Genomic DNA, 24,348 nt, shown 5'->3' with positions numbered 1-24,348 from the left:
GTCTGCATGTTTCTGTTTCTAATTTGTAATCCTTATTTCTGTATTAAGTAAGGGTTGGTCCATGTTCTGTTCGTGTGACTGAGGTGCTCCATATCTGCTAGTGTGTATTTTCTCCGTAGGGATTTGTAGCAGTCTGGCTTGTTCTGTTATCCCAGTGTAAGCAATGTGAACCCTTGTGGCTGTGAGGTTGACACAGCCTATGGGGCGAACCCCATAGGCCCTCACCGACAGCTGGCGGAGGCTTGCTGGCAAGAGACTGGTCTAGGGCTTCACCTCTACCAGCCCCTTTCCCCGCGGGTTGAGCCCTTGGGTTCCAGGGACCGGCAGGCCTTAAGTGATGGTCTCTTGTAGAATGGGGTAGACTGAGGTCCAGGGCCAGACAAGGGTCAGAGGCAGGTGGCAGACAACGATGGTCAATGTCCAGGCAAATGTGTTCACACACAGCAGCACGGCAATAACAAGGGGTTGGAGGCAGACAGCAAGAGTCCAGGCAAGAGTGGTCAGTGTCACAGGCAATGGGTGAAATCCAGGTGGTCAGTCCAAAGAAGAAGACAAGGTGGAAACGAGGGGCTGATAGGCAGGCAAGGAAGTTGGATGTGACCAGGCAGGGTAGGCTGGAGAGATGAGGCAAGGCTGAACATAGGGAGAAGGACTATGGCAATACACACAATCACTGGTAGGAGGACCTGTTGCTGAGGCAAGGGAGAGATGACTGAGGGGCCCTTTTATAGGGCTGAAGTTGATGACATCATCCATGGGCACCGCAGCTTTTTCCCCGATGTGGGCCCAAGTATTATGCTGTCAGGCGTGCGTGCCTAAGCAGGGGTGCTGGAAACAATGGTTCGAGAGGCATCCTGCTGCGCAATATGCACAGGTTATAAAATACAAGTACATATGCTTGCAACCATGCTCGCATATGTAAAAATCACGAACAGCATGAGTTTGGACTTATCCAGATAAGGAGTGGTAATGTTTCCTGATAAATTCAGATTTAACCATCTAGGTAGTGGCACTTAGCCAAATAAGTCTGAAAAGTGCTGCTTAGATGGACAAGTATCATTTTTCGGATTTACCAGGGTATGTAAAATATCTGGATAAGTGTAAAAAAGTGTTACATACCTGACTAAATCTAATAGCCGAATAAGTAGAGTTTTTAGACTTATCCAGCTATCTGACTTAGCTGGATTATTAGTGTTTTAAGACTTATCCGGCTATCTTAATACCTGGATAAGTCTGAAAAGCATTATTTGTCAGTCTAAGTAGTGCTTTTCAGACTTATCCAGCTAAGTAGTGCAATCCATTTAGAAGTGACTGAAAGGCACAATATAAAGCAAATAAAATCAATAAAAGTAGTGTCTGCTGATACTTAGCCAGATAAATCAGAATTTAGCAGGATAAGTGTGCACAAATGATACACCTATGTATTTGTACTTCAGATTTTAAAGATATCCACTTTTAGACATATTTAAACCCCCAACCCACCCCATAAGTCAGCTTCTACATGCACACATTAGACTTTCTAACATGCACCCGGCAATGAAATAACTCGTTTTACTGGTCTACCCAGTCCATCTGCAGCTTGTGAAAACTCTCCTTGCTTTTCAGCCTGAAGTCCCCCCCATTTCATCCAGATGCTCTACCCAGCCATTTTTCTATTTTTAAGATGTTTACGATCACTTACTGCTGATATTGAGCAGGAGTAAATATACCTGAGAAAAATGCCACATTTACATGTGTAAATTGTTTATGAAATAACAACTTACTCACACCAATGTTAGCTCTTTTCCAGAACGTCCCTGGCCCGCCCCCTTTTTATATATGTAAATTTATTTGCAGACCCTGATTTACATGTGTATATTGAGGTTTTAAAAAAGCATGTACTTGTTCTATTTTTTTATGTGTGTGCAACATTTGAAAATTTACCTTGGTCTTTAGCAGTGAAAGGATTTTGTTTTGCTGAGGTGACACCAAAACTTGAATATATGTTTTTGCATGTTGGGTTGTAATGTCAACCTTCTTAGTTCTGTTCTTAGGACTATTAAGCTTATTTCTATTTTCTTGTAGTTCTGATTTCTGCCTTTCTGGAAAGTTTCATAAATACATTGATATTTTATTCTTATTTCAGGAATTCTGATCTGCGATGGCAAGCTTTCCAGGCCACGCCCTTCCGGGCTCTTTCTTCCTGCTCTTTGGGCTTTGGTGGTCCGTGAAGCACCCGCTCAAATATCTCAGCTGGAGAGTGAAGGCAAACAGTCACTCAAGACTGAGTTACCAACAACTGGAGTTCTTTGAAGGCCTGGCAAAAGTGATCTTTATTCTAGCTGGTAAGGGTTACAGCAAAGATGGCACCTGGCGATGATCATTTATAGTTAATGGCACCTGCCCTGTTCACTTTAAGAGCTGTTATTGATATCATAACCAGGGAATCTGGGGGATTTATAGTGTTTTATAGTTTGGGCTGCTCTGTCTGAAACTATTTGAATAATCCCATCAATTACTCTTGCGCTGTGTTATAATGCTACTGCAATGCTCACATTGTTACATTGGTTAGCTATGAATGTTCCATCTTTTTTTTTAATCTCTTGTTTAATAGAAACCTAACAAGCACAGTATGAGACATGGATATGATTAAATAGGTTATACTTCTTTTATAAAAAAAAAATCCTCTCATTTAATCAGTTTTATATATATTTTAAGATAATGGAATACGGTCCAATGCTTTCATTTTAAAACCGGTCTCCAGGCCATTAGGTGAAGAAAGTTAAACCAGTATTATACAATTCTGTAGGTGTGTAAAATCATTCAGAAATACGAGTCAACAAACAAGTCTTAGGTGATTTACCTTTTTACTGGACTGGCTCAACAAATCAGTGACAGGCTTTTGAGAGCATTATTCCCTTTATCAGGTGAATGAAGAGAGCCTGATGGAGAGCATAGCTCACAAAAGCTAGTCAGGTGTATTGCATTAGTTCAATTAAAAAGGAGGGATGCACTGTTTTAAAATGTCATAAGCTCTTTAAGCTTCAGATATGAAGAAAAGAATATCAATCTTGGATCAGCTGATCCCTAAGGTGAACTCTCCAGGCAGCTTAGGCTGATTGCAGTCACCTGACAACATAATGGCATATGTTACGGTTCCACCACACAAAAAGAAACGAAACAGTACCAAGTGAGGCTTTTAGAAACTTCTACAATACTGTCCTTCGCTGCAGAAGTCCCGGACTTGGTGCACATTAAGCCCTGATGTTTCCACACTAAATGCAATGACCCGTTTGTTGCTGGTCGCTTGGGATCCAAATCTAGGGGTTGCGAATATGTCCACCCCCACTTCCTATGAAGGTAAGGGAATAACTGGTTGAAAGTGCCTGACAACCCTCACTGCTGCCCAGGCAAAAAAAAAAATAGATTTTCTTGGTTCAGGGACCCCCCCACCCCACCCCGGGACACTGGTTTGGCCTAGAGCCATCAGATTTGGTGGGCAGTGAATCTTGATTCGCCCACACTTTTTTCAACACATTTTAAAAACTTCATTGAAAAAAAAGTGGATTGGTTTAAAGTTTGCATTAGGTCAGATTTGCTCCCTATATCCAATAAGGAACTCCAGAAGCTTGGTATAAAAATCTGGCGGGGTCCCTTGGAGATGGCACTTCCATCTGACAGGGGAGGGTGGTTGCAGAATATATCAGCTTCTAGCTTTTCAGAACAGCTTTGGGAAGTTAGAAGGATGGCTGGGACTGATCTAAAAGCAAACCTGAAGAGAACGAGCCCTCTCTGGCCATACAGGAGCAGTTTTTCCTAGTATGGTCTGAGTCCATGAAAGTCCCTGTTGTTTTCCTCCTGGGACCTCCTGCTGGGACATACCCACTGGCCAAGGGAGTTGCTCTTCTCCTTGCCTGGAACTTTTCTAGGGCAGGAGCAGAGCAAATTCGGGTAAATGAATGTGGAAGGCTCGCAGGGACTGATCTGAAAGCACACAAGCACCATGAGAGAGGCAAAGCAGTCACCACAGTGGCAAGAACACACCAAGACCCCAGATGAAGGGAATTGATGATAAAACTGATACAAAGACCCCCAAGGTACCAAAAGGGCAAATGGCACTAACAGTGGCAAAAGCCCCACAAGGCGCCTACTGCCCAACCTGATCCATAAGGGTGGTTGGATCCCTGGCCTTACTTAAGACTCTTACACAGACAGAGGACATCAGTATCGTAACACGAGAGAAAAGTGATGCTGGAACCCTCATGCCATTCAACAAGTTGGTGTGCAGTAAAGTATTATTTGGACAACGTGGTCCTGGTGGATCTTTTGGCGTTCTCGGCACACAGAACTCCATTACTATGAAGAAAGTTAGAGTTAAGGGAAACATGGATTAACATACCAGCCACCCCACACTGGGGACCGGAGAGGACTCCTTTCCACCCCTAGTCCAAAGGACCTACACCTTGGGATGGGAGAAGAAGTAAAAGATAGCCAGGGTCCCTGCCCAGAATAACTTTAAATTCTTTTATGTCCCCACCCATGCAGGACAGGCACACAGGGGTGGGGATACATAAGAATATAAAAGCAGCGCTCTACTGAGAGACTGGAGAGCAGTGCTTTTGAGTATGAGTTAGGTGGCTGTGCAGGAGCAGTTTCTAACTTTGGATTTTTGGCCTACTTGGAGGATCCAGGCAGGATCCTGAGCAATGTTAGGAGACTGCATTACCAATCCACTGAACTGGCCAGCTGGGTTCCCTCTGGGTTGTTTTGGGGTTTTGGACATCTTAGCGGTAGGAAGCCTTGAGAGAGACCCCCCCCCCCTAGGTGTTGCCTTGGTAGAGGGCACTGGGAGCCCTTTCCCTGGGGACCCAGAATAAGGAAGACCTGCCCCTTTGTAACCTCATTGGAGAACCAGAGGAATAGTGGGGATCTGATGCACGGACGTTCTGGTATGTTTGGACTAAGTTGGGGGGAAAAGAATTTGGAGGAACATCGAGAACTGTGCATTTGAGTGGATCCCTTCCATCGTGGGATTCGAGATAGTGAGAGAGAGGATGACTGTGAGTAAGACCAGCTTGACACCTATTGAGAACCCCCACTTGGAGTCTTCGCCCCTGGGAAGAGATGAGTTTGGACTGAGACAGTGAGTTACCATTTTTACTGTTTTTGAAGTGTTGTTTTTCCTGCCCACATAAGATTCCCTATCCAATTGGGAACCTCATTTACTCCATGCCCTGAAGGGCGAGTGTTTCTCTTGCCCTGGGCTGATAGAGACCCTTGCACAGGTAGAGAAAAGATTGTACACTGAAAGATCAGTTGTGGTACTAAGGACTGTTTTGAACTGTGCCATTTACTCAACTGATTCACCTTCAATAAAGTATTTTCTTCTAGACACAGTCTCCGATGTGTTGTTTGGCTCCATCAGCACCCATAGCAGTAAAAGGTTTACTTCTCTCTCAGGAAAACAGTTACCACGGCCCCCTGTCACTCCGGGTCCCGAGAGGAGGTTTCCTTTCCCCCACCAACAAAGAGCTCAGGCCCTGGGGGATAGAGTCTCGTGCAAAGAGCCAGCCTGTGGGATCCAATCCGAAGGAACACTAAAACTTTTATGGCAAGGGAGATGAGGTTATTTGCTTAAATTATATTTATGATTACATGCTGATTTTGTATTTTACTAGTACCGGTAGTAAAAGCCCATATAAGGAGGGGAAATACTGTGAAGTGCAGGAAGTGCATAATTGAGAAGTGTGGTAGTAGAAAGTGCAGCCTGAGCTCAGCTGTTCTGAGTGGTGGTAGAGAAGGGACTGGACAATTCTGAGAGAGAGGAGCAGAACTGGAGAGTACAGCCAGAGAGAAGGGGTGGAGCTTAATTTCCATAGGTGGTAGACAGTGAATTGGACAATACGAGAGAGAGAGAGGCAGAGCTGGAGAGGAGAGGGAGCTCCGTTTCCATACACAGAGGGGTGGATCTAGAGAATACAAGGAGGTAGAGGAGCAGAACTCAATTTGCATATCAGCATTGCAGGTGTGGGGCACCTTTCCTTTCTATTATTAGTTAGATGTTTTAAATTCGTGATCAATCTGTTGTGATCCACTTTGGAGCTGTCTTGGATGATGGAAAGCAGACTATAACTATGTTAATTAAATTAGATTAGAGATACTGTGGAGGCGGTGTAATCCCTTGGAAAGGGAGTTCTAGTCATCCTGCAGTGGTGAAACCTAATGGCCAGACTTGATGCCGGTAAATGCAAGTTTCTGGAAGGCATCCTGGGGGGGGGGGGGGGGGCAAGGCCCTAGCCAAGGATTGTTGCAGTTACTGAGCCAAGTGAGCTTAGGAGGGGAATATAAAATAGGGGCAAAAACCCCAGGAAAATTCATGATGCCAACAGAAACTGGTTCTGATTGAGCCGGATGCCGAAAGGAACAAGAGGAAACTGCTAGGCCCAAAAAAAATGTTTAAACTACAATGTTCTGCCAGGGTAATAATACTGTCACTGGAAATATATTACCCATGATCCCACAATTATTTACCCCATATCAGCCTTACTCTTTTCTGGATCAGTATTGCATTACAACAGGAAATCACAAAATGAATTCTAGTGATGAATTGGCACCTTGTGAACTCTCTTAAGCCCATCTTGCTTTTAGAGAGAGGTTTAACCCTTGTGCTGTCTCTTTTCCTAGGAATATTGGTGGAGCAGTTCTGTCCTGACTGTCCTCACATGCATCTCTATAACAGCAATAATCAAAGCTGGGTGAAACTGATGAACTGGCAGCACTGCACCATGTACTTGTTCTATGGCTTCTCGGGTGTGATGGAAATGCTCACATACTTCCTGCCCAAGTTACCTGTGGGACTGGATCGCCTCTCACTATCCTTGGCTGTGACTGTTGAAGGTCAGTAATCTACTAGTTAAGCAATAAAAATAAACAATGGCTAGTTATTCCACAAAGCAAACTGTTTAATAGGTCAAGGTATTTTGACCCAACTTCAGAACACTAGATCATCAAATTCCTTTCTGGTGGATGACCCTATAATAGGACTGAAGAAACAGCAAGGAAGGCTGTCTAACAAAGCCGTGAGGGCAACAAAACAGGATTAGCAGCCAAATGTCCAAATTGGATTTCTTTATTGCAAGGTAACACGAGTGTGTGAAAAGTGCCCACTTTTCTCACTTAGCAGAGAATAACCCGCTTCAGTCCCTCCCCTCCCAGTCCCAGGCATCTTGGATAGAACAGGAGGGGAGGAGATGATATTGGAGGGGGACAAAGCAAAACAAAGAAGAGCTACTCTGCTCCCTAATCCAGGCCTTCCCCTCTTGTCTTGTGCAAGTAATGGGAGAGGAAAGGGTGATTTTAGAACATAACAGAGCAAAGAGCTGCTACTCTGCTTCCTAATCCGGTTTCCTACCCACTCCACACCGTGTGCTTTCATTTTTATGGGGACAGAAGAAGAGGGGCTGAAGCTGACAAAACAGTAGTTCTGTGTTTCTGGGACTAAGGATATAGCTGCCAGTCAGGAGGAAGACATGAAGGTTAAAGGAAGAGTGAGGTAAGGGGGTGAATGCCTATGTAGTATGAGAGGGAGTGAATGTTGGGGATGAGAAGGGTTGAATGCCTGGGAAGGTGGCATGAAAGGTGGGAAAAACATGAGAGTGAATGTCATCTACACTCATTCATTGTATATGAGAGCCAGAACAATGTATAAAAGAGCTGGGGACAGTACACAAGGTGACAACTGGGAGTAAATGTGAATCGGCGAGAGGGTGATGGGTGGGGGGGGGGGGGTGACTGGTGGTAGGGGAGTCAGAGGAGAGGATGGGACAATATGAAAGGGAAGACCTCACCAGGGGAACTGATATCACCCCAGCCGACTCTCCAGTGAGGGAGGGGAACCCAGAGGGGTTTTCCCCAGAATTTGTCCTCCTCATGCACCAGGCTTTCCTGGCAAGGAAACGCTCTGCGGTAAAGCGGCCCGGTCTCCTGGGGGCAGGTTTGGACCTGCCTGAGAAAAGAGGACGGGGTATGGACCCTCATCAGCGCCCCTCTGATCAGGCTAACCCCACAGAGGATTCTCCCCAGGGAACGTGAGATCCGATCCCGGGGTCTGGGGCGACACCGGCTTCTGGGGTAGTAGGGGTGGCAGACTAGGATCTGTGGCCGGATCCGGCTGATGTGGATACTGATGATCTGGATGAGCCTGATGACCCTCCTGCGGAAGGGGTTGACCCCAGTGTGGTGAGTTTGTTCAAGAGGGATGAGTTAAGACCCCTTATTCCCCAAGTCCTTGAAGTTCTGGAACTTAAGGTTTCTCAAGAAGAGTCTGACAATGAGGGCGTCAATCCAGTCCTCGATGGCATTAGGGGTCCCACAACATCTTTTCCTCTGCCTAAGAAGGTTTGCAAACTAGTGACCCAGGAGTGGGAGACTCCGGATTCCGGCTTGAAGGTGGGCAGAGCTGTGGCGAAACTGTACCCATTATCGTCTGATGTTCTGAATTTACTGAAGATTCCAATGGTGGACGCTGCGGTCTCGGCAGTCACGAAAAAGACCACTATCCTGGTTGCTGGGGCGGCTGCCCTTAAGGATATGCAGGACCACAAGCTGGAGATCCAGTTGAAGCGAGCATTCAAGGTTGCAGCACTAAGCCTTCAGGCGGCGGCTTACGCTAACCTCGTGCAGAGGGCCTGTCTGTGTTGGGTCCAGGAGTCAGCTGCCGGGGCCGGTATGGATGACAGTGGGGCTCTGCCATCCATTCCGCCCGCCTAGAAGCAAGCATCGCTTATGTTGCAGATGCTTTGTATGATCTGGTGAGGACCTCAGCGAGAGGTATGGTGTCCTTGGTGTCAGCGCGGCGTCTCCTCTGGCTGCGAAATTGGGTGGCAGATTTGTCCTCCAAGTCCCAGCTTTTTAATCTACCCTTTAAGGGCAAGCTTCTCTTTGGGGAGGATCTGGATCAGCTAGTAAAGCTGCTTGCCGTATCCAAGGGCAATCGGTTGCCGGAAGATAAAAGATCTTCTAAGAAAGTCTTCCCTCCTCGAATTAGGTTTCGGGACTCTCGCCGCTTCAGAGCGGGTAGATACTCCGCACCTCCTGCTTCGGGGCACCAGCAGTCCTTTCGAGGGGGTCGCTGGCCCGGAAGAGATTCAGGACATCTTGGTGCAGGAAGTAAAAAAAACCCCAATGAAGTTACGAGCACCCATTCCATCGTCGAAGCTGTCTGAGGCAGATTATCCAACTTTTACATGGAATGGGCAAGAATTACATCAGACCGCTGGGTCTTAGAAGTGATCAAAGACAGGTATGCACTGGAGTTCTCGCGCCCAGACTGGGAGGTTTTTGTGGAGTCCTGAGTGGCCTCAAATTCAAGCGAGAGGCAGTCCAGGTGACTCTACGACGACTTCTCAAGCTCAAAGCTATTGTCCCAGTTCTGGAGGCTCAACAGGGACGAGGTCTGTACTCCGTGCACTTTGTAGTCCCCAAGAAGGAGGGCACATTTCAACCCATCCTCGATCTGCAGAAGGTGAACCGTTGCCTTCGGGTTCCTCAATTTCGTATGGAAACTCTGAGGACCGTGATGGCCGCGGTTCAAAAAGAGGAGTTTCTTGCTTCTCTGGACCTCACGGAGGCATATTTACACATTCCGATCCGGCTGAATCACCAAGAGGTATCTGCGGTTTAAGGTCTTGGGACGACATTTCAAATTTCAAGCCCTCACATTTGGTCTCGTAACAGCTCCTCGCACGTTCACCAAGGTGATGGTGGTGGTGGTGGTGGCGGCGGCAGCAGCCTTCCTTCATCAGGAGGGAATCTTGGTCCACCCGTACCTGGATGACTGGTTGATTTGCGTGAAGTCTCGGGAGGACTGCGCGAGATCAGTGCAGATGGTGATGTTCACATTGCGATCCCTAGGTTGGGTAATCAATGTGCAGAAGAGTCACTTGGAACCCACTCAGAAGTTGATTTATCTCGGAGCACAATTCAATACCTTGCTGGGCAAAGTGTTTCTAGCGGTGGACCGAATAGGGAAGTTGCAGGAACAAATACAGTCCCTTCTTTGAAGGAACAATCCCACAGTGTGGCATCATCTTCAGGTCCTGGGCTCCATGGCTTCAACCTTGGACTTGGTTCCTTGGGCATTTGCTCACTTTAGACCTTTACAGTGTGCGCTTTTGTCTCGCTGGAGCCCGGTATTGGAATTATTCCATCTACCAATGCCTCTACATCCGGAATCCAGAGCCAGTCTGTCAAGGTGGCTGTCACTGGACAATCTGGAACGGGGGGTGGATTTGGACACTCCGAATTGGCTGATCATCTCCACTGATGCCAGCCTCTCAGGTTGGAGGGCGGTGTGTGTAGACAGGTCCGCCCAAGGGCTCGGGTCGGTGATGGAAAGATCCTGTTCCATAAACCGGCTCGAGACCAGGGCTGTACATCTAGCCCTGCAGGCGTTTCTTCCCTGGATCCAGGGCAGAATGGTGTGAGTCTTCTCGGATAATGCAACAATGGTGGTGTACATCAACTGGCAAGGCGGGACTCGAAGTCCCACCGTAGCACTGGAGGCACGTCTTCTGTTCACCTGGGCGGAGCGCCATCTCAAGGGCATTGCCGCATCCCATGTCGTGGGACTAGAGAATGTGCAAGCCGATTATCTCAGTCGTCAGCAACTAGACCCAGGGGAATGGGAACTATCTCTCGAGGCATGGAATCTCATTTGCGCCAGATGGGGAACTCCTCAGCTGGATCTGATGACAACGCAGGTGAATGCAAAAACAGTTTGTTTTTTCAGCCGTCGCTGAGAACAGGGCTCGGTGGGCATAGACGCTCTCGTGTGTCCTTGGCCCACGGGGATTCAGCTGAATGCCTTCCCGCCCTGGCCCCTCATAGGTCAGCTTCTCCGTCGCATAGAGCGGCACCCGGGAAGGGTGATTCTGGTGGTGCTGGAGTGGCCACGTCATCCATGGTTCGCAGATCTGGTACGCTTGGCTCGAGGGTCCACTTCAGCTGGCTCATCTAACGCATCTGCTCCGTCAGGGGCCCATATTTTCAGATCGGGAGGATCGCTTCTCTCTCGTGGCTTGGCTTTTGAGAGGCAGCGTTTATGCTTGAGGGGTTATTCAGAACAAGTAATTTCCACCCTCCTACAGGCGAGACGTCCAGCCACCTCTATGGCCTATGTGAGAGTTTGGAAGCTTTTTGAGACGTGGTGTCATCCGCGTTCCTGCGACCCTTTAGCGGTGCATGTTCCTCGGATGCTTGACTTTCTGCAACAGGGCCTCGCTAAGGGCTTGGCGTTCAATTCCCTTTGTGTACAAGTTGCAGCTCTAGGTGTCTTGCGGGGAAACTTTGATGGCTGTTTGCTGGCAGCGCATCTGGATATTGCTCAGTTTCACATTTGCGCCCTCCCATCCATTCCGTGTTTCCGGATTGGAGTTTGAATTTAGTCCTGCGAGTTCTATGTGGCGCTCCTTTCGAGCCTCTTCGTGGAGTTTCCCTGAAAGATCTGACTTTGAAAATGGTGTTTTTGGTGGCCATTTGCTCGGCCCATCGGATCTGAGTTGCAGGCGCTGTCTTGTCGGGATCCCTTTCTTCGGATTTATGACGATTGGATATTGTTACATATGGTTCCGTCCTTAAAAAATTGGAAGGATCCATGTGAAAAAAAAATAGGAAAAAGCATAAGCATTGTCAAGTTAAATGTAAAACATTGATAAGACAGGCTGAGAGAGAATTTGAAAAGAAGTAATAAAAACTTGTTAAAATATATCTTAAGCAGGAAGCCTGCAAGGGAGTTGGTTGGACTATTAGATAATCGACAGATTAAAGAGGCCCTTAAGGAAGATACAGCTGTCACAGAAAGACTAAATGAATTCTTTGCTTCCGCGTTTACTAATGAGGATGCTGGAGAAACCTGTTCTGGGGACTGTTTTCAAAGGTGAATATTTGGATGAACTGAACCAAATCATGGTTAGCCTGGAAGATGTAGAAGTCCAGACTGACAAACTGAAGAGTAGCAAATCACTTGGACTGGATTATATATACTACAGGGTTCTGAAAGAACAGAAAAATGAAATTTCAGACCTATTATTAATAATTTGTAACCTATCATTAAAATCATCCATTGTACCTGAAAACTGGAGGGTGGCCAATATAACTCCCATATTTAAAAAGTGCTCTGGGGTGATCCAGGAAACTATAAGCCGGTGAGGCTGACTTCAGTGCCAGGAAAAATCATGGAAACTATTCTAAAAAAAAAAACAAAAACCAAAATCATGCAACGTATAGATAGACATGGTTTAATGGGTCACAGCCAGAATGGATTTACCCAAGGGAATTCTTGCTTCATAAATCTGCTACTTTTTTTTTTGAAGGGGTTAAACATGTGGATAAAGGTGAACCGGTAGATGTAGTGTATTTGGATTTTCAGAAGGCGTTTGACAAAGTTCCTCATGAGAGGCTTCTAAGAAAACTAAAAAGTCACAGGATAGGAGGCGATGTTCTTTTGTGGATTGCAAGCTGGTTAAAAGTCAGGAAACAGAGAGTAGGATTAAATGGTCAGTTTTCTCAGTGGAAAAGGTAAACAGTGGAGTGCCTCAGGGATCTGTACTTGAACCGGTGCTTTTTGAATATATTTATAAATGATCTATAAAGAGATATACTGAGTGAGGTGGTTCAATTTGCAGATGACATAAAAGTATTCAGAGTAGTTAAATCACATGCGGATTGTGATAAATTGCAGAGGACCTTGCAAGACTAGAAGATGGGGCGTTAAAATGGCAGATGGAATTTAATGTGGACAAGTGCAAGTTTATTTTTATTTATTTATTTATTTATTTAACAGCTTTTTAATATACCGGTGTTCGTGCGAGCACATCACGCCGGTTTACAATAAACTTGCGAAAGGAGGAAATTACAAAAAACAAGGGAGTGGGAGATGGAGCAGGTTTGAGAAAAAAGGGGGGGGGGGAGAGGGGGGAAGTAAAGGAGGAAGAAGATAGTAGCTGAGAAATTAAAAGGAACATAACATTATTTACATGAGATATGTAAGTTGATGTGTTGATAAGTTGATAAGTTGATGTGTATATAGCGATAAATAACCCATGCTGTGTAGCTATATGATAAGTTCCATATTAAGTGTTACCACCCACCAAAAAGATGGATAATATATTGAAATTGTCAGCTCAATGTGCTGTGCCAGTCAAAAAAGCAAACAAAATGTTATAAGAACATAAGAACATGCCATACTGGGTCAGACCAAGGGTCCATCAAGCCCAGCATCCTGTTTCCAACAGTGGCCAATCCAGGCCATAAGAACCTGGCAAGTACCCAAAAACTAAGTTACTAAGTTACCATGTTACAGTTGCTAGTAATAGCAGTGGCTATTCTCTAAGTGAACTTAATAGCAGGTAATGGACTTCTCCTCCAAGAACTTATCCAATTCTTTTTTAAACACAGCTGTACTAACTGCACTAACCACATCCTCTGGCAACAAATTCCAGAGTTTAATTGTGCGTTGAGTAAAAAAGAACTTTCTCCGATTTAGTTTTAAATGTGCCACATGCTAACTTCATGAATTATTAGATAGGGAATGGTGAATAAAATGGAGAATGTCATAATGCCTCTGTATCACTCCATGGTGACAAAAAACAAGGAAGTCGATCTATCAAAGCCGTGAGGTAAACAAAAAAAGGGGATAGATCTCAAGTCCTTTTAAAAAAGCAAGTTGCTCAATAATAGCCCGACTCCGGCTGAGTTACGCCACATTAAATGGGCTGCTTCAGGACTGTATAAGTACTATATCAGTCATACACTGACTTGCAGAACCTGTTGATTGGCATTATTAGGATTCGCAGCACTCATTCGCTCTCTTGCAGCAGGATCACTACTAAATGTCAAGGCTGCTTCTCCCAAAGTTGGATGCAATTCATTGCAGGCTTGCTCCCGACAGACCGTGTCAAAGTGACTTATATCCTTTCCCTGCTGGGTGGTGGACATCACCCTTTTGGGAAAGGGATGATCCAATCCTGGGAGACCTGGCACGCTTTCTAGGAGAGTTTTGACAGAAGTTCAACAAGCCCAGGCGCACAACCTCCAAAGTGCCAGAAATCCTACTGTTAGGTAAGGATCCCGATAGGTGGGAGAATATGCAGTGCACTCTTGGCCTCTGAACCTCAATGGGACAGTGACAGCCTGATTGCAATTTTTTGCCAAAGACTCTTGGATCACATTAAAGATGTGCTGGCTGCTAGAGATATACCCAGGTACCTTGGAGGACCTGATTAGCCTAGCTGTACGATTGGACCTGAGGTTCCAGGAATGGGTCAAAGAGAGAGGCTTGGCTCGCTGAACCACCCATCCAGTACCAAACTCCCATTACCTTGTGGGACCCATGCTGGCTTCAGAATCTGCTAGCATCCAAGAAAAGCCTATGCAAGTGGCATCAAGCTATCTCTAAAAGAGAAGCAGAGATGGTGTTGGCTCCAGTTGTGCTTGTCTTATGGTACATCAGGGCACTTTGCTAACCATTGCCCAGTCAAGCAGGAAGACTCCTGAACCTTGGTGTAGTGCGAGGGGCCACCCTAGCCCACTCCTGCACATTTTCCCGATTTATTGTACCTGTGAGTCTCTTGTTCAGAGAAGCCCACATTGATGCTAAAGCATTCCTTGACATCTGAGCTAGAGAAAATTTTTATTTATGAGTCTCTAGTACAGCATTATGAGATTCTGACAGTTCCCTTAGATCCACCAGTACAATTTCATCAGTCTGTGGTGAACCTTTACCTAGATGTATTGTGAAATCTACAGTCCCAATGACCATGCAGACCAGCACCCTGCATGGGAACATATCTCTGTATGCTCTGCCTATAGTAATTAATATCATCCTAGGTCTACCCTGGCTCCTTCAGCCCCAGTCTGAAGTTGACTGGAAAACTCTATGGATTTCCAGTTGGGGCCCCTGCTGCCAAGAACAGTGTCTGCCCAAAGCTCGGCCTACAATCTCCATGGCATGAACTGTGGTCCCTGACACTAATTGCCAAGCCTTGATACAGAAGATTCAGATCTTCCCACCACTGGTTGTGGGCATCCGAAGTCAGTTGTTTGTGTTAGGACTCCAGTCCTCTTCATCTTGGGGCTAGTACACCTATGTCCATCACTTGCCTGAGGTGCTGTGGCATTGCAATCCAGCCAAGGCTGAAATAGCCTGTGAGGGATGAAGCTCCTAGGAGCCAGCAATGAGCCTACAGGCTCCCCAACTTGTCTATGGAGACCATGGAAAATGTTCTCACAGATCCAGACCCAGAGGATTGGGGAGGGGGTTAGCCACCATGCTGCTGCACCAGGCCTCCCCATAGGGGTGTGTGCATGTCTGTACATTAAATGTGCCTCAAGTTCTACGAGGCTGCGTCATCTACTCTGTAGCACTAAGGCCTCCCATACCCGCCACCCTTCCCAATATTCTTCTGCATATAGCTAATTGAGTCTAAACGTTTCCAGCCACAGAAGGTCAAATAAGTTTTAGATCTGTTCTGAGGTAGGTTATAACTGTTGAAAATAAACACATGAGGGGCTAAAAGGGGATGTTATCAAGGGGATAATTTTGAACAGAGAGGCAGGAAGAGGGTGGGTGGATAAGGGAGGCTGGAAGGATTGGAGAGTTATAAACTGTGGCATGAGTGATGGTATATTAGGTCATAGTAAAATGTTTACTAAATATTGTAAAAATCAGCAAAGACAGGCAGTAATAAAGCTATGCATAAAGATTTACAAAGATACGTTCCTCAGTCTATCCTTGTGAGACAATGTAATAGGGGTAGGTACCTTAACTAAATTAATAGCTGGGCTTCAGAGCTGGACTACAGCAGGATGGAATAGGCTAAAATGATGACTGGAAGTGGCACTGTAATGAAAGGCAGTAGAGAGGGAGAGACGGGTGATCACAACAATCTGCCGGGTCTCTAACGTGCTGAAGGCCAGAAAACAAAGGCAGAGTCAGCAGTGATAAATTAAAAAAAAAAAACAAAACAAAAACTGCATCAGAGGAGTAGCTATTGCAAGAAGATGCTGCAATTTTGTCACCCGTTGCTGTGCTGGACTGGCACAGGAGGGAGGGGCCCAAGGAAATGCAGCATGAGAGAAAAGCTGCCTAAGCCTCTGCAGAGAGACTGAAATGAGGCAGAGATACAGCGTTGTGACATTGCCAAGGCCCAAGCCCATGTTATTGCTACCGTCAATGCTTCTGCTCTGTTTGCTGTTGCAGGAGCTGAGAGAAAAGAGTGTGAGTAGAATTGGCCAGCCAGCAGCAGATGGATTGACTGTGATCATTGTTGCTGCTGGCAGCACCCTCCTGCACCAGACTGCTCGCTGTCTGCTGGGCCCGATCCTCCCAGCGCGTTGACAGCCTGTCTGGCTCGACGTGCTTAGTGCCACCAACTCCTGCTTCCTCCTCTGCCTGCTTGAGTCCCTGATTCTGTTACTGCTACCACCGCCAATGCGATTTAATTAAAAAATAAAAATGGAGAGAGTAGCATCAGGACCTTGGGGAAGCCCCGATACCGTGATTTAGGATGCCGGGCCTGCATGCTACAGTCAGTGATGAAATCTCTATGAAAAAAACGTTGAGCAAACCAAGGATTGACTGAGATGAGTGATTCAAGGACTGTGACCACGAGTGAGCATTAAAAGGAATTCAATCCCCCTGAAGCAGACAGTTCGAAACATAGATCCATGTTGGGGGGGTTTTTCTACATTTGATTTTTCAAGCTAAGTACACACTTATCTCCAATTGCTGGTGTTTTTGACTACTCCACTCATTGTACACGCTTGTTTTGAGTCAGGGTTGAGCTTATAATGAACTATTAGGATGTGGGCAATTTTATTTGCATAAAAAATATAAAAGCGAACGTAATACATTTTCAGGATACTATTGGTGTATTAGCTGAAAGAGTGGTGATCCTACAAACATAAATAATTCTTTTCCTCACATGCTCAAGAATAAGTTGAATTAAATGACTAGGGACATTGTTCTGTTGTCTTTGTGGCCTTTTTATAAAACAGTTTCACAATTAATTGAATAATAATCCATATTTTTTGTCAGGTCTTCTCTTTTATTTTCATGTTCATAAACGCCCTGAACTGGATCAACACATCCATTTTCTGCTTCTCATTGGCGCATTCGGTGCAGCATTCTGTCTCTTTCTGGAGGTGTTCATGAGAGACCATGTGGTCTTGGAGCTTCTCCGTACCAGCCTCACCATCCACCATGGAACCTGGTTCTGGCAGGTCAGTAGAGTTCAAACTTCAGTCAATTTACTCTGATTTTTTTAAGTAGTGTTGCATCCCAGGAGTCCTTGCTCACTACATATGATGCTTCCTGTCCCCTTCCCCAGCCCCCCCTTCTCATGTTATAGTTGATCAATAATCCAGCAAGATTTCCAATTATGGTAAATTCTATACATGGATGTCTCTGCGTATTGTATAGCAAGAGATGAGTTCATGAGCCATAATCATAATCTTCTCAAGTCTGATTGTTACTAGTAAATCAACACCCTGAATAATGTAGGTGCTCTAAATAAACAGATCATATTGTCTGGTTTTCTTTTAAAATCCAAATGATGACACAAACTTGCTTTATTAAAATATGGATGAAGCCACTCTAACTTTCATGTCTTGCTTGATGAAGAATAGGTTATTGTATTAGCAAGAAGAGTCACATTTGTTCAATGACCATCCTGGCTACTTGTACCAGAAATATGTGCAGGCTCTCTCTTTCATGGCCTTAGCTGTATGGGATGCTAATCTGCATCTCATTGGGATGGACGTGCAGGCCTTGGAACTGAAAGGTAACACATCTTTCTATTTCCCAGATTGGATTTGTGCTGTTCCCACCCTCGGGAGGACCAGAATGGAACCAACAGGACCACAGCAACATCATGTTCATCACCATATGTTTCTGCTGGCATTACCTGATTGTCCTGATGTTAATGATGATTAACTACTCGCTGGTTTATTGGTATGTGTTGGGAGCAAGATGGGAGAAGTGTCAAGAAAACTCATTCAGAATACTAGTCTGCTTGCCTCTGGCACATTCGTAATTAACATGATGTTGCGTTTCAGTATGGGCATTAAATCAGTGGTATAAAACCCTTGCTTCAGCTGAATTTTCTATTTAATTCTCTCAGAAATTAGAAGAAAAGAGAATTCTGTGATCTACATATTATCCTGGTTCCAGTTGTAATGAGCACTTTATTTTATATTGTGTTCTAGGGAGCGACTGCTTGATTAATCAAGCCTGCTTTGCTCTATTCAGTAAAGGCATTTACATGTCTCTTGCCTATGGAAAGTAAGCTTTGGTGGTGTTTCTCAACACAAAATCCCATAATGCTGAGGTACCTATATCTGGACATTATATTACAGATTATGCATGAACATCACCAAGTGTGATAGGTATGATTATCTCTCTGTTGGGGAGAGGTCATTTGTGTGTGACTGGTGCTAAGTGCTCCCAGCTCTCAGCCCAGACTCTGGAGAGCAGAGTGGCAGACCTGGAGGAGATGAGGCAGACATATATAGAGGAGACCTTCAGAGACATAGTAGAGTAGTCCTACCTTCACTCTCACAGTCCTTGTGCTGCTTTAGAGGAATAAGGTTACCAGGAAAGTGGAGAGCACATCACCTTGGAGTGGCTGGAAGTGATCCTGTAGCGGAGATCTGAGTTGTCATCTTGTATTGAGAATGTCTTCAAGTTTGTGCCCAAAAAAGAAGCGATAGGAATGCCATTGCTAATGATTTGGTCTTTAGGAATATAGTTACCTGGATGGCTGGTGGGTGTAAGGATTACTTGGTAACTTGCCTGCTGCTGTGAAGGTAGTGGACTTCATGTATTACTTAGGATATTTTAAAGTTGAACAAATTAGGGTAGCTCTCATTGTTTCCAAAAGCCCAGATAGGACTGGTTTTAGAGGTATCTGAGAAGTATTTCTAAGGTTCAGCCTGGTATTATGTTTGAGGTCACAGCCTATGTTTTGTTTTATTCTTTGTTTTATATTTTTATTGTACTATGATTTACAATTTTGTTTTAATGTTTTCTTGTAAATCATCCACCACATAATTGATTTTAAAAAATAAGTTTTTAAATTAGAGTGCTAGTGAGAAGCCAGCTGCCATGGTACGTGAAGATACCATCGTGTATTTCCTTAGGACTTTATCAGCTGGAACACATGCATGTAAGCTGATTTTAAAACATGCTTACATGAAGGACATTCCCAGTTTTCCCAATTGGACCACCAATTTGCCCAGTCTATCTCGAGGTGATCCACAGCCCTCTGGTTCTTTAGTCTGAACTCCTGCTGTTTACCCAGACCCTTCAAGCTGGCGTGTTGGACCTAAACAGTGATTTCTGACTTGCACCTCATCAGGCGCAGCAGTAAATATACGAGGCTAACAAGCCACTGCGCATTGTGGCTGCTGGATTTAAAATAAAGATTTATGCCACCAGATGATGTCATCTAAATTTCATGGCTTATTCAGCCTGGTTATTGATAGAAAAAACTGTGTGATATGGAACAGGTTAATAGGGAATGGATGTTTACCATTTCAAATAGTACTAGGGCTAGGTGACTTACTATGAAACTAACTAGTGGCAGATTTAAAATGTGTTGTGTATTTTTTTTTTCAGTCAATACCACTTGAGCAAGGTGACCAAATGTGTCAGTCTGTGCACATAACATAATGTAACCCTTTCTTGGCAGATGACACATATCCTGAAAAAAAACAAAAAAAAGAAAGAAAAAAAACCCCAAAATAATATAGGGTAAGAAAAAACACTATGTCCCTAAACTTATAATTCAAAAAAAGAATTTAATACAAAAGATCCAGACATATCCAAACTCAGAAGTAAAGTTACATGGTCTCCTGACTAGGACTGTTTCTCATACAAAAACTGCATCAGGAGGGACCCAAATCACAAAATTGTAAAATATGTCCGTGAAGAAATAGATTCCCAACATTCAAACTTAAGCAAAATAGATAAGGAGATAGATGATGCGATCAGGCTTCCAATCGAGCATTCATTACGTTCTTTCAAGAACAGAGACAGCACGTTGGAAGGCAAACCACTTGTAAACAGACGTGTGTACAGGACTTCTACGAGCTTGAGCTTTTGAAAACAGGGGACAGAATGCATAGAGACGAATGCTCATTTGGATGCCTAACAGATTTGATCTCTTTATCTATTTTCCATAAGTTGAATGTTGGGAATCTGTTTCTTCACTGACATATATTTGACAAGCTCTTGCTTTGGGTCCCTCCGACGCAGTTTTTGTACGAAACACTGTCCTTGTTGGGGGGACCATGTGACTTTACTTCTCAGTTTGGATACATCTGAATATTTTGTATTAAAAACATTTTTGAAACATAAGCTTATGGGCATAGTGATTTTTCCTGCATTATATTGTTTTTGTTTGCTTTGTGGCTTGGGCAATCACCTTGTTTTGCTTGACATATCCTGGAGGGCCATAAAAATGTATAACTGGGGCTCTCTTCACACTTCATTCCCCTTTCCTGTATCCCCAAGGTGTGTGGGTCCTTTCTGGGGGGGGGGGGGGGGGGAAGTCTAGCCACTTTGGCCTAGGCAGGAGTGTTCTCTCATGTGTGTATGTTACTAGAGCTCTTCGGGACAGGGTTACCTTTCCCTATATGTATGACTTTGTACTTGTCCACGTTAAATTTCATCTTCCATTTGAATGCTCAGTCTTCCACTCTCACAAGATCCTCTTGCAATTTTTCACAATCCACTTGTGATTTAACAACTCTGAATAATTTTGTATCATCTGCAAATTTGATCACCTCACTCATTGTTCCCCTCTCCAAATCATTTATATATATTAAAAAGCACCGGGCCTAGTACAGATCCCTGTTTACCCTTCTCCACTGAGAAAAATGACCTTCTCTCGGTTTCCTATCTTTTAACCAGTTTATAATCCACAAAAGGACATTGCTTCCTATCCCCTGACTTTTTAATTTTATCAGGAGTCTCTCATGGGGGACTTTGTCAAGTGCCTTCTGAAACTCCAAATACACTATATCTGCTTGAAAAAAATGTAGCAGATCAGTGAGATAAAACTTCCCTTGTATAAATCCATGCTGACTGTGTCCTATTAAACCATGACTTTTTATGTGTTCTGAGTGTTTGTTCTTTAGAATGGTTTCCACAAGTTTTTTCCCCAGCACAGTTATGCTATGGAATTTGTTGACACAAGGATATTAGCATAGCCAGGTTCAAAAAAGGTTTGATTTATGAAGGACACATCCATTTAACATTTATTAGCAAGATAGGCTTGGGTATGTCTGCCTCTTATTTTGAGGAGTAACATAGAATGAAAGTCTCCATTAGGATCTACCGGGCACTTTCAAATGACTTAGACTGGCCCTTGCTAGACAGGATTCTATACTCCATGGACCTTTCGTCTGACTCGGCATGGAACCTCTTATGCTCTCTCTCGTTTTCTGGTAACAAAGTATAAGATCATGTAGGTTTTTACATTTTTCTTGGAGGGTAGTGGGCAGATGATAGAGGGAGACTTGTTGTGGGGCATGAACTGAAATATATGTGCATTTGAATTCAACTATGTCTGAGACTGCAGTTATTTCTTTTTCTTTTAAATCCTGGTTAAGATAGGAGTGAGGATAACTCAGGGAATGTGCTTTCAAATCCAGGCTTTTGCCAAGGACCATGAACTTGGGCGCTCTCCCTGCACTTTACTGTAATCGTCTCTTCAGAAGCTCTCCTGCAGACTGGGCACTGCAGCTGTGCGATTAGACCACATAGGGTAGAGTTGGTTGCATGTTCCTCAAATACTAAACTGTAAAGCACACAGGGACTCTCTAAAGAAAAAAGGTGCTATGTACATTATAATGGATTACAATTTCTATACTGCTATGTAACCTGCACATCAATGTCTGTTCCACACAGGTTTGTTAAGAGACAAAAGAGGAACAGTCATGACATGAATATTGGAACTCAGAACCTGAATTTGGAGGTCAAAGCTGCTCTCCTGGCAGAATCAGAAGAGGAATAATGATGACACACCCCTGCAGCTTTCCAAAGAGCTTCAGGAATTTCAGAATAGACATTGCTTTGCTATTTTTTAAAGACTTTTTTTTTAAATCATGTAGACTATTTGGTAAAAATGGAGAAAGAAAAATCCCCTACTCCTATTTTCCCAGTCTCCTCAATATATTAAAAAAAACAAAACATAAAGGAACTGATTTTACTGAACATTTTTCCACTAGAGAGACAAAGGTGCTACACTAAAGCATGTTCTTATTTATGGAAGATAACTTTACATTTAATACTTTTCTGCCTGTGTTGCATTTTGCTATTTTTTTTTAAACTTCCACTCACATTACAATTTAGTGACAGTGGTGGTTTCCTGTGTGTGGGTGTTTACTACATTGGAGTTAAATTTTTTTTTATCTGAGTGTTAAAACTATGCAAAAATCCAATGCACAGGTTAATGCTCCACTTATTGCATTGATCTAGCTATTGCCTCTTTCTCTAAGGCAGCTGTCTTAGCTCCACGTTGCACAATGCCAGTCCTGGAGATCAGCAACGGAGGCTGTTTTTCTCAGTGGTGGAGGGGTCGTGGGTGCTGTGCATATCTGAGAACTTCCTGGGTTTCAGCTAGAGAGGCAGAGAATTTGCATCAGGGAAAGGCTTCAAATCTCCAGGCTTCTCTGTTTACTGCTCCAGCCCCTCCCTTGCAGGGAACAGGAGGGGAGGGGTAAGGCTGGCGTGCACACAAGGCAGGCAGCAGGTGGGGAGAAACTAGAGGGTCTGCAATAGACACAGCAGTCTGCAGTGGTGATTCCAGGATTTGGGACTCAGCTGAGAGCAAAAGGAGGGTGCTGAGGATGGGAGCAGGATTGTGGAGGAGGGATGGAGAATGCTAGGCTTATCTCTTGGGGGGGGGGGGGGGGATGTGAAACAGAAAAGGTTGATACTTATTACAACCCCCCCCCCCCCTCCCAACAGTACTCTTAGTGGGACCATTAACTCAGAGTTCCCAGGGAAGGTTCTGTGCTCCCCAACCGCTGCCTGTATAAGCTGCAGGCACGAGGAGGTGGACTGCACACCAGCAGACCATGGAGGCTAAATCAGCTTGCTGGGGCCAGAGGAAGTGGCATCAGATTCAGAGGTGGAAGGGAGAATGTGCTGGAGTGGGAGTGATGGTGAAAGAGACTGCCAGGGTCAGACCTTACTGATAGGAGAGGGTACAAAAGCAAGTATTGGCAACTGGGTTTTCAGAGAAACAAAGCTTTGTAAATTAGCCAATTTCCTAGCCTCTGTGAAGATTCATGATACTTCTGAATTTTGGGAAAGACCCACACTGTTGGAGCCAGTGCAATCCAGAGTTGCGCACGCCTGCTCTGATGTATCTCTTCAGCCAGTCACCGCTCCTTCTAAGGGTCTGACATTTCTGCTCTTTCTTGGGTTGGTTCCTGCTGTATTTATTGCGGATCAACTGACTCAAAGCAGCTGCAGAATCTAAAATCCGTAGGTTAAATCCCAAACTTGTAAACGCAGGTTTATCTGTGCCAGGTGGTTGGTAGCTCCAATTGCAGAGATGCAGACCAAACTGCTTCTCTTCCATTGCGGCAGGGTGCGTGCTGCTGGTGGTGCTTAGGGCGCCCCTCAGCTCCTAAGACTCCAGGCAACCACCCAGCTCACCCATCCCAAAGATTGGGTCTAGGCCTGCTCCCACTGCTCTGAGGTGGCAGCAGAAAATACTCCCACCACCTCCCCTCACACCGGTCCTGCTCTTGCATTCTGCTCCAACCCTGCCACTGCTCTCAGCCACTGTCCCCTCCTTTATTGATTAGCACCACAGCAACTAAACAAATTTAAAAAATCAAAATTTGGGCCCTAGCAGTCCACTCCTTCTCATACCAATGGACACCACCTGGGAACAGTAACAGATAGCCCAACCTATTCTTCTGGATCCCCCCCCCCCCCCCCCCGTCGTGCTGCTAGAACTTCCTGTATTCTCACGAGATCACCTCCGCTCAGACTTGTAATCTCTCTCTCACACACACACACACATCCCTCTACATACATTCACTCTCACCTGGGCCTTCATCTTCACCGTGAGCGGGACGTGCTCCATTCATGGCATGCCGGGGTCTCCTCCTGCACAGAATTTTGTGCAGAAAATGGCAAAGATGGAGACCATGGCTGGGGGGGAGGGGGGAATTCTGTGCAAGTCCTTTGTTTCTGGTGGCTGGGTGAGGCAACCGCTAGAGGAGTTTTGGGGGGGGGGGGCAGATTTTGCCATCTCAAGCAGTCGCTCACCCTGCCTCATTATAGAACTG

General features: G+C 44.9%; 1 protein-coding gene across 5 annotated transcripts in view; it reads left to right on the top strand.

Moving 5' to 3' along the window:
- Positions 1 to 22,585, top strand: part of TMEM45B (transmembrane protein 45B) — a 35,760-nt gene extending 13,175 nt beyond the window's left edge. For 4 of the 5 annotated variants that reach the window (XM_029573969.1, XM_029573966.1, XM_029573967.1 and 1 more), the window contains 5 exons: positions 2,126 to 2,324; positions 6,664 to 6,876; positions 17,075 to 17,259; positions 17,844 to 17,989; positions 21,950 to 22,585. In XM_029573969.1, coding sequence (XP_029429829.1) covers positions 2,141 to 2,324; positions 6,664 to 6,876; positions 17,075 to 17,259; positions 17,844 to 17,989; positions 21,950 to 22,055 — 834 coding nt within the window. In that variant the 5' untranslated portion in view covers positions 2,126 to 2,140 and the 3' untranslated portion in view covers positions 22,056 to 22,585. Of the gene's footprint in view, positions 1 to 2,125; positions 2,325 to 6,663; positions 6,877 to 17,074; positions 17,260 to 17,843; positions 18,129 to 21,949 lie in introns of those variants that run through there. The other variant, XM_029573970.1, reaches the window with a different exon arrangement.
- The last annotated feature ends 1,763 nt before the right edge of the window (positions 22,586 to 24,348 follow it).

Source organism: Rhinatrema bivittatum, chromosome 12 (genome assembly GCF_901001135.1).
Source record: "Rhinatrema bivittatum chromosome 12, aRhiBiv1.1, whole genome shotgun sequence".
In the NCBI taxonomy this organism is placed as follows: Eukaryota; Metazoa; Chordata; class Amphibia; order Gymnophiona; family Rhinatrematidae; genus Rhinatrema; species Rhinatrema bivittatum.
This window is presented reverse-complemented; position numbering and strand designations above follow the sequence as displayed.